This window comes from Pogonomyrmex barbatus, unplaced genomic scaffold (assembly GCF_055798465.1).
Source record: "Pogonomyrmex barbatus isolate J1 unplaced genomic scaffold, ASM5579846v1 scaffold13, whole genome shotgun sequence".
In the NCBI taxonomy this organism is placed as follows: Eukaryota; Metazoa; Arthropoda; class Insecta; order Hymenoptera; family Formicidae; genus Pogonomyrmex; species Pogonomyrmex barbatus.
The window spans coordinates 6167802-6182257 of NW_028297109.1; the positions used below are offsets into that span (position 1 = coordinate 6167802).

The following is a 14456-nucleotide window of genomic DNA, read 5'->3' on the forward strand; positions in this document are numbered from 1 at the left end:
TACAATAGATGATTATTTAAACCTTAAGCCATAAGAAATGGACGAATCATAGTCGAAGAATAGGAGAATCATAATCGACTATGATTGGTCAATTTCTTATGGCTTAAAACTTAAATCATCTATTGTAGACCGGAACTTATGCATGCGAGACTTAAGAAATGGTTTATAAAATCCCTAGAATATATATCTGTAATGTAAATCATTCATGAATCTATATCGGTCGATGATACGCTCACGCATGCGCAGGAAATCTTCAGCTGTTCCTCTCTCCCAACGCCTCTGCTTCCATTACCAAGTGGTGTGACTAAGTGTGAATTTCTTCGTGAACGTCGGAGACATTTGTGCGCTTCTTTTATCGAAGAATCTCGATTGCATTGGATATCAATAGTTGCTGAGAGTTTCGATTCCGGGTGAGCGTTCAGTGATTATACATTTCATCATTTATATACGAAAATCCGTCGCTGTTTTTACATGGACTAGATTTCTCCTTTTTACCAAGCACCGCCCTCCATTTTGCTAAGTTACAGTTTCTTTCGTATGACACAATCAATTATTCTACACATAAAGTTTGTAACCGTAAGCTTTGAATTATGTTTTTATATTAAACATATAAAATATTGCAATTTTAAATTTTATTTTATATTGAATATAATAGCTGTTGGACAAACAAGCTATCATTCTAGATTATTAGGTCAGTCGTCGTTTCGGACAGACGCCATTGTGTGAACAGATGTTTTTTTTATAATTGTGAAATCTTATGACTAAGCACATTTCCTAGAGTGACCTATTTATTTTAATAAAATACTTGTGAAAATTAAATTGTGAAAAAAGAAAGAAACAAAATCAACACATTTATTATTGTATTGTAATAATTTTTGTTGTTAAATTTGGAAAATTAATATTTATTATAAAACGATATTTCTTTTCTTTGTTTAGATTCATCATGCAAATCTTTGTGAAAACTCTTACTGGAAAAACGATCACTCTTGAGGTGGAAGCTTCTGACACAATAGAAAATGTAAAAGCTAAAATTCAGGACAAAGAAGGTATTCCCCCAGATCAGCAACGTCTGATCTTTGCTGGAAAGCAGTTGGAAGATGGCAGAACTCTTTCTGACTACAACATCCAGAAAGAATCAACACTCCATTTAGTACTGCGTCTTCGAGGAGGAATGCAGATCTTTGTGAAGACTCTCACAGGCAAAACCATCACTCTTGAAGTTGAAGCTTCAGATACTATAGAAAATGTAAAGGCCAAAATCCAAGACAAAGAGGGCATTCCACCCGATCAGCAGCGTTTGATCTTTGCTGGCAAGCAGCTGGAAGATGGCAGAACTCTTTCCGACTACAACATCCAGAAAGAATCAACACTCCATTTAGTATTGCGTCTTCGAGGAGGAATGCAGATCTTTGTGAAGACTCTCACAGGCAAAACCATCACTCTCGAAGTCGAAGCTTCAGACACTATAGAAAATGTAAAAGCTAAGATTCAAGACAAAGAAGGCATTCCGCCCGACCAACAGCGTTTGATCTTTGCTGGCAAGCAACTAGAAGATGGCAGAACTCTTTCTGATTATAACATCCAGAAGGAATCTACACTACATCTGGTTTTGCGTCTTCGAGGAGGAATGCAAATCTTTGTGAAAACACTCACGGGAAAAACTATCACTCTTGAAGTTGAGGCTTCGGATACCATAGAAAATGTCAAAGCCAAAATCCAGGACAAAGAAGGCATTCCACCCGATCAGCAGCGTTTAATCTTTGCTGGCAAACAACTGGAAGACGGCAGAACTCTTTCCGATTACAACATTCAAAAAGAATCCACACTTCACTTAGTTTTAAGACTTCGTGGAGGAATGCAGATCTTCGTCAAGACACTCACAGGAAAAACCATTACTCTTGAAGTTGAGGCTTCGGATACCATAGAAAACGTCAAGGCTAAAATCCAGGACAAAGAAGGCATTCCACCTGATCAGCAGCGTTTAATCTTTGCTGGCAAACAACTGGAAGATGGCAGAACTCTTTCCGACTACAACATTCAAAAAGAATCCACACTTCACTTAGTTTTACGACTTCGTGGAGGAATGCAGATCTTCGTCAAGACACTCACAGGAAAAACCATCACCCTTGAAGTTGAGGCTTCGGACACCATAGAAAACGTCAAAGCCAAAATTCAGGACAAAGAGGGTATTCCACCTGATCAGCAGCGTTTAATCTTTGCTGGCAAACAGCTGGAAGACGGCAGAACTCTTTCCGATTACAACATTCAAAAGGAATCCACACTTCACTTAGTTTTACGACTTCGTGGAGGTGAATTCTGTTAAGTTGGAAATCTACAAAAACATCGGTAGTCGCAAATTAAATAGTACTGGTAGTATCGAAGTAGCGCTGACCATCCTTTTTTTTTTTAATTTATGCTTCAAATGGATATTGCTCATAATTTTATTTTTAAAAATATAATTATTCACCTCAATGTATGACAAGAATGTAAGAAACTAATCCAGATAAATATACGCAATGGACGCATTCTTGTAAAATAAATATTAAATTGCATTCCAAGTTAATCTATCTCAGATAAGTCTCTTTCCTTTAAATTTTATTTTGTTCATTTCATTATATATATTATATAAAACTTTTCAAATATATTAGCTTATAGCTCATGATATCGTTAATGTGGTAAAATATTAAATATATTTTAAAACAATTATTTTATTTGATTTTATAATCTTGTCGAATTCTAATACTTAATGAATAAAGAATAAGTTATCAATTTCTTTTTTGATGTTTGATTCAGCAATTATTTGCATTAATATATGTTGATAAAATTCTAAATTTGACTTATTTATTTATTAATAGATCTATATTTAAGTATACATTTTTTTTATTTTTCTAATACTAAAAAAAAAGATATGTGTATTAATATATGTAATTTTTATAAGAATATTAGCTTTTTTTTTATAAATAAGACATAATGAGAAATTGCATTTTTATTCACGTTAAATATATATGATTATTTGTATAATGATCGTGATACATGAATTAATATATATTCAATTATATATTCAGTCAAACATTATCATACATATTAAAAAGTATACAATGCAATTTGGAAGTTAACATTTCTTAGAGTTACATTATCCTAATGAAATAATTTAATCATACTGCTAATTTTTCTAAACAAACATATATTACAAGTCACATGGAGTGGCAGTTAACTATGTTTCATTTGTGCTGTTCATTTGTGCTGTTTTTTCAGTTCTATATAATAACAAATATTTTTATACAGGTCCTGTAATTAATTGTCAATTATATTATTGTGCTATATTACTGCATAAAATTAATAGCTTCAACGATTAGGCGTCACTCACCTATAAAGCTTAATAATACTGGTAGAAATATTAGACCGTGCACTGCGCCAAACAGAACAATTCCTAAATACATTCTGAAATAAAAGACTCGAAAGATCTGCGACTTCGCAAACGCCAACACCACGATTCCCACAAATTTAGTCAGAGTAATCCCAGAGAATACCTGCAAAATAGCGAAGGTGAATAAATTCAGTTAATTTAATTAGTTTAGTTTTTTTAAATGTTAATAAGATATCTGAAATAAGAAATCACGTTTTGTGTTTCGCGATATTTAATTAAACTTACAGAACTTCCCATTAGAGAAAGAGCTTCCGATGCTTTTTTGATCCTTGTCACTGCTGCAGATGTGATATATGAATGCACTATATGGCTGCAAAATTCTACGGAGATACCAGCTGCCTATAAAATCCATAATTCAGCGCATAATAGCATAATAAATTTATTATAACCATTTATTGATAAATTTTAAGAATAATATTCTGTATAGAGAATATGATTTGATGATAATAAATTTTTCATTATTACAATAGAAATAAATATAAATACATATATGACAATATTATTAAACTAATAGTAGCAATTATTATGTGATTAGAGCTGAATTAATAAATTTTAATAGTTTAATACGAACCATGACTAAATTTACGAGAGAAACTGCGTTCAAGCTTATGTTCCACCAATACATTAGGCCGGCCAGATTGATTATTATCATCAAAACAGTAAGAACGACTATCACTGCAGAGAATAATGACAATCCTGTCAGAAATAGCGTTACTACGAAGATCACAGCAAGGGATAAACTTATCGATGACAAGGTTTCCTGCCAGATGGTTAAATATTGCTCGTAGAACACATAAAAAACACTAAAACACAAAAAATCTATTCGGTAAATAATATAATACACAATAGTGAAGAAAAATAAAAATGTTTTGAAAAATTTATAGAAATTCATTCTGTAAGACAACTGTTCTTTTAAGATTATATATATTTGTTATATAATTTTTTTTAATTATAACCAATTGAATCTTATTACCTGTATGGAAATACGTAAACTTCTTTATTAGACACTTTGGCATTGTTAATCATATTCGTAATTTTTTCTGATATTATCCTGGCAGCTTGCAATGCTTCATACCAATCAGATGATTTTTTTAAGGGCGTATGATAACCCATGAAATATGAATCGCTCACATTGCTCAATCCAAACTCGTCGTAGTAATAGTTTATTGCCTGTTCAAACGAAAATTTTAATTATCAGGATTTTATTGTTAAAGAAAAATTTAAATTTTATTTTAATTTTTGCTGCTGCATTTTGATTCTAAGAAATTGAGAGAAGTTTGTTTTTGAGAAAAATTCTTTATTTAAATATTATACTATATTAACTTATTAAAAAACAATAGTTTTTGATAACAAGTGACTTACATCATAATAAGAGGCTCTACCAGCTTTGGCGCATTTATCATCCGGAACATCCTTTACGAAATAAGGAATATATTTCCTAAAACTTTTTGCATCCGGACGAGAAATATCCTGGTCTATAGTAATCTCACATTTATTACACCATCCTATAAATTAATTTATTATTATCAAGATAAATTTAATTAATTCAAATCAAATTACAAAGTTAATAAGAAAAAAAATTGTAGCTAAATTTAAAGATTAATGTTTATTTCTAAGTTAAATGTAAATTAATTTAATTTTAAAAAATTAATTTAATTTTAATTTACTTCATCTTTTTTTTTAATATTAAGAATTAGAAATTAAACCGAGATTAAAATTAATAGAAATGGACATTTTAATAATATAATCATTTTAGAAAATATCGATGCATACCATTATTATGCGGACAAAACGATTGATTGTTTTCGAAATATCTACAACAGCCACTAATCATCGACCAATCGAGATAATCATCTATCCAAGAGGAAGCTGCTTTAGATAAATAGGATCTGGAACAATTATTAATTAATTAAGTATTGTACATATAACATTCTGTATTGTACATATAATAGAGAATGAGAAATTATTTTCCATAATTGAAATAATTAAAAAAGTTTCAGGAAAATAATTGCAAACGTCATAGTGATCAATAGTGATTAGTTTCAGTCATAAAAAGCACATAAAAATAGTATAATAAATTATTACTCGTTAAAGCACGAAGCAGAAAAAAGTTGTATTAATATTATTTTCTTAGCTTTATTTATGGGAGTTTGCAACATTTTTCCAAGACTTCTAAAACTCGCGAGGAATACAAACATATTGGATTGTTTCGCAGCCGAATATATCTGCGTGTACAAAGAATCCGTATTGCATCCTTGGCCGCCGCATATAATATTCTGTACTTCCTTCTTGCTATAATCCAGGCCTTCGGTCAGCACAAAGTATACAGGTGGACCCATCGATAAGAGATCTTCCATATACTAAAAATATATAATGCTTATTGAAGTTACGTAACGTAAGATACGATATTTGCATCAATAATATAAGATGTTTTCCCTTTAATTTTAAAGAAAGATGAAAGATTTCTCATTTGCCATTTCGATTTTTAAACTCTTGGATAAGTATACAATTTTAATAATTACAATTTGATGACTTCCATTTCTTTTCTTTCAATTCTTCTTTTTTTTTTATTCTTTACCTTGAAGTATTTGAGAACGTAAGAATCTTCGGGCATCGAGAGCTTCTGATCCAATCCAACTTCGATTTGCGGCAAGACGATGATATGAGTAGCGAGAGCGGCGACGAAAATCGTTATCACGACAATTCTAACTGGCGTTTTCATTAGAAACGGTGTGTAGGTACGTTCAAAAATTGTATGAACGATACCATTGCGCTCGTTGATCGAATTATCTTTGGATGAAATGCAGCAGAAGAGGTCAAGACGATCGCTCTACAAAATAACAATCGTTTCCTTCAAAAATGGCACAGATCAAACTTTGAGAGTCTCGTTCGAGTTGAGATATTAATTGCAGTTAAAGAGACATTTAAAATAAATAGGGTAGCTCATATTTGCAAAACGTGCAAATAAGTACAAAAGAAGAAAAAAAAAGGGCCGTGAATGAGGATTAAAGATAACAGTTCTATAAAATTTAAATATGTTCTATAAAATTTAAATTTTAATGTTTTGTTTTTCTTTCTAAATATATAAAATTCTTATAGAAGTTAAAATTTTAATAATAAAAATGATTGGAAAATATTCCAATAATTTGCGCTTGTTATTAATTATTATTAAAAACATTATTTTTCTCATATAAAATTTTCATTTACTAGACACTACAGACGCGCGTCTATTTACCTTTTTTAACAGATAGAGCAAAAATTATATAATATTGTTACACTATTAAGAAGATATTGACAATACCGACCACAGTCACAATCGATATCGATCCATCCAATAGATGGCGCAAGTGTACATCCACGTCGGCGGCATATCGCATTTCAAAGGGTTTGTACTACACGTGTTTTCACATCTTTTTTGGGAGGGCAAGAAAGTGTAAACATCTAAGCAAAAACTGCGAGGGGAGTTTTTTTATCGTTTTTTTCATGGGGCGCACATGCCGATTTTTAAAAGTCTATAACTTCTCAAAAAATAGACGTAGAGACATGGGACAAAGACCAATCTTCTTCATTTTGCATTCCGCAAATGTTTATGTTAAATATATATATTCTTATCATGATACGTATCATGTGTATATACAAGGTGTCCGAATATGCCAGAATAAAATATAAAATATCTCGTGAACTATTGATTTTTTGACATTTGTACCTTAATACTTTTTTATCCAAAATAATTAGAGGAATCGTATTGCATAATAAAAAATATATAATTAATAATAATAAAAATATAAAATATATAAATAAGCGCAATGAGAACCAATCGACATCACGGAAAAAACGATAACAATAACTTCGATACATTCGAGTATTGACTTAACGTGCCTTTTTCAGAAATGGATATTAAAAATTCATGTAACTTACCTCAGCTCTCCGAGAATCCAGGGTCAATAAAGCGACGAAAGCCGTTATTTGAAGGAGAAAATTAATTAAGATTGACACTGAAGCGTACATTGCGAAGGTGTTCACCGCTGGCATTGCAGAAAATGCTCCTAAAGTTTTTATTTTTTATGTTGTAATTATAATCAGAAAAAAGAAAGATTTTCTTGCTATACTTTTTAAAATTAATTAATTTATCAATATTTTTTTATCGTACCAATAAGAAAGCAAAAACATTCGGATGTGCTAGTAAGCAACATCGAGGGTCCGACTGCAGCTAGAACTCGACCAATGTGCTCCGGAATCGTTTCATCATTATTCCGAGGATTTCTCTGATGATTTTGCACCAAGATGAAAATATTGTCAACTCCGACAGCCAACACTAAGAAAGGAATTACCTGAATAAAACAATTTACCACTAAATTATTATTCGTTTATAAATGTTTTTTAAATATATTTAAAATTGATTCATGAAATATTGATCAATGTGTGTTTAATTTTTTGACAACTTCTTTTTATTTATTTAAATTTAATATTTTACACAATTGCAATTTAAATTTTATTATAATCAAATTTTTTCAATTTTATATACTTGAGAGATTTATATAAAATAATATAAATATTTTGAATTTAAGGAAATAAATAAAACATGATTCACATTTGCAATAAGAAAAACAAAAATAGACCAAATGCAATGACAATTCATTAAAATTAAATTTAATATTGTACAAATTTAATTGTAATAAATTATCATTCCATTTGACTTCTTTTTGTTCTTCTTTATTAATTTAGGGAATTATATACCAATCTTATATACTAATCTTTAAATTAGAATACCTCGATCGTGAGTAGAGTAGTTGGCACGCCAATATAACCGAAAATGCCAAGAGAACAAGCTACCGATGCTATAACTATGATGATTCCACCGATGCTCAATACGATTCTGCTTTCTCTCTTAAATTGAAAAATCACAATTAAAGTATTTAAATTTTATATATATATATATATATATATATTCTAACAATTTTTTCGATATATCAAAGGCGATAATAAAACTTACAAAGCAGCCAACAATAGAAGCCTTAATTTTTCCGAGAGCAAAAGCGACGTAAACAAACATGAGAAGATAACTGATAACCACCGTTATCATTTCCGCTTTCGAGGTTCTATCTAGCTCATCTTGTATTGATTTTTCTGTACTCCACGCGACATCCATGAAGACCGGTCGATCATTTTGATTCCACTTTTCCATAAAGTCGAGGAAACTAAAATTTATAATAATCGCACGGTTTAACATGTTTATTTTATGATAATTATTAATGTTTTATGTCATTCAATATGTACATCATATTTTATTTTTCATTCTTAATTTTTACATACCGTTGTTCCCACTTGTAGATTGGCACAAGTTCCGTCTCATTGAGCGAATTTCTCACCAGAAATGTTAAAATTAATCCTGTCGCTTTAATGTAATCTGAGGAATCATATTGAAACTCATTTTCCCTCAGAAAACCTCCAATTGCTATGGCAGGTATTATGGGTCCTTTATATGGTGCAAGACAATCTGGATGAAAAGCATTTCTGAAAAGCAATTTAGAGCCATATATGGTATAGATAAAAATCAAAATAAAATTTTTTAAAATAATTTTAATTGAATGCTAAATATAATATATAAAAATATAATATATAAATATATTTTTGAAGATTCAATAAAAATTATTATTTAAATTTGCTTGATACTTTTGCACTTATTTTTCTTTAATTGTAAGATTATTCCCTTTAATTAAATTAAGAATAATTATTAATATTATTAATATTGTAGATTATAAATAAGAAAATTCTGTGGAAAATCATTTTTATTGAATATTATTACTGCATCGAACAAATAAAGAAATTTAAATCGATTATTACTCACTGCATACATTTGTACAGACGATCCAGATAATTAGTTTTATATCCCTTTATAATCTCTGTTTCGTTAAACTTTTTAATGTCATTTTGAAAATATCCCCATACACTTTGCACAGTACACAAATTGAGAGTAACTGGCCCAGTGAATTCGCTTTGTACTGGAGCATAGCAAATCTTTTCCAATCCTTCGCCAGTTTCTTGACCTATCTACGAATGTCAAAAATATTAGCTAGATTCTTAAATCTGTACATCGCATTCTAAAGGAGTTCCTTAATAGGAGTTCATTAATAACATACTTGAAGAATCTGCTGTTGCAGGTCATATACGGCTAGCAAGAAATCATTGTCAAACACTGGCCCAAACTCTAAAACTCCGTTTGAAGTATTGTGACTTATCTATCGCGAAAAGATTTATCTTGATTATCTTATTAAAAAAGTCAAATATTTTTAAATTTAAGAATATAATAATTTTAAATTTAAAAATATAATTTTTAAATTTAAAGAATATAATATAAAGGATAATAAAAATCTTTAATATCGAAGAAATATTAATTTTAAATATTACAAGCATTATCCGTATAAGATGTCGAGACTATCCATAGGCTGAATTTATATTAATTATATTTATATTAATTATGTTATTATTTATCACAATAAAAGGCTTACCTTGCTAAGTCCAACAGATTTTATATAGATCTGTTCAGTCCGATAAAATGGCTGGAATCGATTATCATAAAAATCTTTTTCTATCCTTGATCTACTATTTGGCGCTGCCCATATTTCTATGGGGTTTACGGTCACCGAAAGGAACATAATCCCGTAACTCAGACCAAGAACGACATACGAGATTGTGAACAAAGTAATAATGGGATATTTGGCGAACGCTGTTAAATATTAATAATTATTAATATTATTTACAGCTTCAAATTTGTTTTTTTATGTTTATTTTTTATGTTTACATTTTCGATGTGAGAAACAATCTTTTATATGTGTGCAATAGCATGGCAGGAAAATAATATTATTTAATGCTATCAAAAATAATAATTCTTTATTTTGAAAATAATTTTAGTTTATTTGATTTTGCAAAAAAAATGTATAATACAATTTAATAAAATTGTAATATCTATATATAAACACATGCTGTCAACAAATTTTAAACACACATACGCATACATAATAAAAATAATTTTTTTAAGAGAATTATATTAGAAAAGTAATGTTTTGTGTAAAGTAATGTTTTCTTTTATAAAATTCAAATTTCATTTATGGATTAAATAATACAAACTAATCAAAATCTTTACTTTTTTATAACTTTAGTTTACTTTTTTAAAGGAACTGAATTAATTTATGCATCTAATATTAATAAAAAAATATAATTACCTGTTCCCCATACAGCGAAGGCTATTTCGAAGATTTTTTGGTAGCTTTGCCTGTAACCGTCTATTTTTTTCAATAACATTTTAAAAGAAATCCAGAAATGTTTAGAAAGAAATGCACCTAGAAATGCAGAAATGTTTAGGAAAATAGTATGCATGAGAATAACTTCAAATAAAGGAATTCTAATAAATTCTAATAAATCCAGAATTGATTAAAAATTTTCTTCATACTTTTTTTGTTCTTGTACAAGGTGTATGAAGTGGTTATGATCGCGGTTATAATGATCGTGATTACAACGACAAGTATAGCCGCGATAACACCGTAACCATTAAGTTTGCCGATCGTGAACATCTTCTGTGAATTAATTTTTAATTTCGTGAAGGGGCAAGCGGTAGGACAGTCGACGCAGCTGCAGGCTTTGGACAAGTCCTAATAACAGATATGAAAAATGCCAGACCTAATTGTAAGATGTTTAAGCTAAATAAACAAATTCCAAATTGTCAAAAGTTTTTTTATGCGAGGAATAAGTGCGAAAAGTATTTATTTTTCTTGCACGTACGTCGTAAGGCTCACTACAATTTTTAGCTGTCGCATTCCAAGGCTCTTCGCCCCATTCATTAGTCATGTCGTAAACATATGTCATCTGGAAGGGTGTGAAGGGGTTTGATTCCGGATCGCCCATGAATTCGTACCATCTTTAAAAATTATATAATTATTTTATTAAACATCGAAATCCAATGATAACCGAAGAAGAGGTCTTGTTTATTTTTAGAGTTAATTATATTTTACATATGTAATTATTTAATAATATATTATATTTTAGTAATTAATTACAATTTATTTAATTATATTTATTATATAACTATATTTTGTTGCAATTGCTTTGATAGTTTGCTTACAATTTCGGTGAGCATCGGCTAGCCCCGTGCGGACCGCAAGCCAGGTCCATGCCCAAATTTCCACTGGTAGGATTAACAACATTCTTACAGGAATTGTACGTCGCATTTATGTATTCCTCCGTCAAGTGTACCTAAATATAAGTACGAACTCTTAAATTTTGCGATCGCAAATTATATGTTAATCGTACATTTTTATTTCTTTATGTTATTTTATTATTTCTAGATCGCAAATCATAAGTCAATTAAACATTTTTATTTCTGTTACGCTATTTCATTATTTGACTTTTAGAAACTCATAATTATTCGTTTATGGTTTTTTAAGTCTTTCCTATTAATTTTTTACATTTGACTTCATCTTTTCACAAGAAAAATTAACTGGATAGAATAACAAATATAAATCAACGACAGATATAAATAATTAGACATTTAAAAGAATTTAAATTCTAAATAAAAAATTTTTTAATAAAAACTAGAAGATTTTTACAGTAACCAGAATGCATTTTCGGGGATCACCTCGGATTCAACGACGTACTCGAGGCCGTTCTCTATGGAAGAATTGGTCACTCTCACGAAACGACTCTGCTCGGGACTGCAAGTAAATTCGCAGATTACTCGAAACATATTTCTTACGCAGGTCGGACACCTGCCAAATATACTTTCAGCCTTGTTCATACTGTCGTCCATCGTGATAATCTGATCGGCGTTGCAGCATGTTTTCGGCAATTCTGCGAAGTGTCAAATGATCCAATTACATAGAAAAAAATCAGTCTTAAATCAAGACTATATATTTTCATATATAATAACAACAATATTATCATCTTCTTAGAAAAAAATTATTATCTTCTTAGAATTTTGATCTTAATTTTGATTGAATTTGTATTTTATAAAAATAATATTAGATATTTTCACATATATAAGCATAAGTGTTATAATCTTTATATAGAAGATTTTTAATCTTGAGTTGAGCGAAAGTAATACTTGCATCGATACAAATTCAATTAAATCAAGATTAAAATTTTTAAGAAGATTATAATACTTTCGTTTATATATCAGTATGTTCGTTTTGATTGAAGACTAATTTTTTTTTTTAATTTTTTTAAGGCAGACGCGCGATTGGGAAATCAGCCTTGCAAAGATAATTTTTGAGATACGAACTATTATTTTCAAAGAAGTGCGGACATCTTTTCTTCAGAAGAGCTTCGGCCTTCTCGTCATTGACTGGCTGAGCGGTGATATTTTTTGCCACGCAAGTCCGCGGATAAAAAATCGTTCTTCCGCACTCACCGTACCACGCACAAAACCGCTCGTCCGCCGCGATCGAGACGCAACACAGCGCGAGCAGGAGGCTGAACACTCCCGGTTGTTTCATATCGCGATATTCAAAAAATACTGTGATCAAGAAATTCATCGAGATTTGAGTCCATCCAAAAATCGCTCGAAGTTCAACAGCGATCGACGTCCCGTGACGCGAGGCGGCGGGAATTAAACTCGCGGCTTTGGAACGCCGCTATTATTACGGGCAAATTAATCACAAGTCGGACACGTGATAAATATCATCCCTCGACGATGCACTTTCCTCGAACTCGAACTCTCATCTCGCGTTCATTTGTTTCCGCGCGATAAATCTTTCGACGTGTTAAACGCTCTCGATCGCGCATTATCTATTTTAGCATCACGAATAGTCGAAATTTCTTTGTTCTCACGATCTCATTGGAATCTAACTTGGAATGGTGACGACTCGCTCATCGTTTTCGTCGAACACATTAAACAGTGACGTGCGTGCACCGTAACACTTTCCGAGTAATTTTGTGATGATCACTGTAACGTAACCCGTATGAAGATTTTGTTAGCTTCGTCTTTTGCTTAGCCGATTTTTTGTTTTATTTCATTTCGCGATTTTACGTGCGATTGAGGCAGTTTCGAGATATTTAGATAACTCGACGGGTCTTTGACCGAGAAATGAAGCACGCACGAGTCACGTGACGATTTTTTAAGCTCGCCAGTTATTATTCTTTTTTCCAGATCGAATGAACAACTGTTTCGAATGACCAGTGTACATCTCCATATCAAATCGCATTTATCGGGCCATCTGATGTCGCGGTGGCTTATCACGAAAAGAATTCAAAGAGCCATCTTATCAACCGGAATATAGCCGATTCGATGGATACTGAGATCTTTTCAGTCAAGATTAAATTAGGTGTGATAGGCATCGATAGAAGAGTGATAACGTCGTTTCCTTTTTTTATTTGAGGAATACATATGAATTGTCGCTACTGCAACATTTGATCCTCTATCCTATTTTATTTTTAAAATACTTTCTACGAAAAAGATTATTATATTTTTCTTTTATAAATTTCTTAAATAAATGAATAAATTTTCTTTTCAATTTAAATAAATTCAAGAGCCACTTATAGTATATAGACAGATCTTAACTATTTAGTTTACTCACCTGCGTATTTATTAACTTCACGACTCAATCAGTTATCGAACACCTGCGCAGTTATCTTGTCTTCCATTCAACAATGTGATAAAGCTTTTTGTATTTATATTGCACATACCATATAATATAATTTGTCTCAAGAAATAAAATATAAAATATTGATATCTGCAAAAGCTGTGAAAATTTTTTATCAGTCAAAACCAATTAACTTGTATATTTTTAATTATAAAAAGCAGTATCATATTTAACTTAAATTCAATTTTTAATAATTAAAGTAATTAAAGAAATCTTTCTTCAGCAAGATTAATCAAATTATCATAATTAGCACAGCTAATTATAATATTCTTGTGCAGTTGCTACAAATTGCAATAAATAAAATTCGTTGACAATTAATTGTTAGTTGACATGATAATTTCATTGATACAAAATGGAGTACATTCATAATGTCTATCGTAAATAACGGAGATAAT

The 14456-nt window shown here is 30.5% G+C and overlaps 2 protein-coding genes across 3 annotated transcripts; one reads left to right on the forward strand and one right to left on the reverse strand.

Moving 5' to 3' along the window:
- The first annotated feature begins 250 nt into the window (after nucleotides 1-250).
- Nucleotides 251-2563, forward strand: LOC105429863 (polyubiquitin). Its single transcript, XM_089072346.1, has 2 exons — nucleotides 251-410; nucleotides 937-2563. Exon 2 carries the CDS (start codon nucleotides 944-946, stop codon nucleotides 2321-2323), a length of 1380 nt encoding a protein of 459 aa, XP_088928472.1. The 5' UTR covers nucleotides 251-410; nucleotides 937-943; the 3' UTR covers nucleotides 2324-2563.
- Nucleotides 2564-2968: 405 nt separating this feature from the next.
- Nucleotides 2969-14344, reverse strand: LOC105429862 (NPC intracellular cholesterol transporter 1 homolog 1b). Of its 2 annotated transcripts, none has more exons than XM_089072341.1 (23): nucleotides 13996-14344; nucleotides 12060-12271; nucleotides 11547-11677; nucleotides 11207-11342; nucleotides 10878-11076; nucleotides 10651-10767; nucleotides 9937-10154; nucleotides 9568-9666; nucleotides 9276-9478; nucleotides 8741-8941; nucleotides 8421-8625; nucleotides 8198-8314; nucleotides 7578-7758; nucleotides 7346-7473; nucleotides 6006-6257; nucleotides 5624-5787; nucleotides 5201-5316; nucleotides 4790-4932; nucleotides 4401-4597; nucleotides 3999-4230; nucleotides 3653-3766; nucleotides 3368-3530; nucleotides 2969-3288 (listed from the first exon to the last, which is right to left on the reverse strand). In XM_089072341.1, exons 2-23 carry the CDS (start codon nucleotides 12228-12230, stop codon nucleotides 3278-3280), a joined length of 3498 nt encoding a protein of 1165 aa, XP_088928467.1. In that variant the 5' UTR covers nucleotides 12231-12271; nucleotides 13996-14344; the 3' UTR covers nucleotides 2969-3277. The 2 variants fall into 2 exon arrangements, with proteins under 2 accessions (XP_088928467.1, XP_011641381.2); XM_011643079.3 differs by having other exon boundaries at nucleotides 12702-14344.
- Between the last annotated feature and the right edge of the window lie 112 nt (nucleotides 14345-14456).

Coding starts and splice junctions, on each gene's coding strand:
- LOC105429863 (XM_089072346.1), top strand. CDS start 944: ATGCAAATCTTTGTGAAAACTCTTACTGGAAAAACGATCACTCTTGAG.
- LOC105429862 (XM_011643079.3), bottom strand. CDS start 12,954: ATGAATTTCTTGATCACAGTATTTTTTGAATATCGCGATATGAAACAA. Junction 10,768..10,877: donor CTTGTACAAGAACAAAAAAA/GTATGAAGAAAA, acceptor CTGCATTTCTAG/GTGCATTTCTTTCTAAACAT. Junction 4,933..5,200: donor GTTTTGTCCGCATAATAATG/GTATGCATCGAT, acceptor ATTAATTTATAG/GATGGTGTAATAAATGTGAG.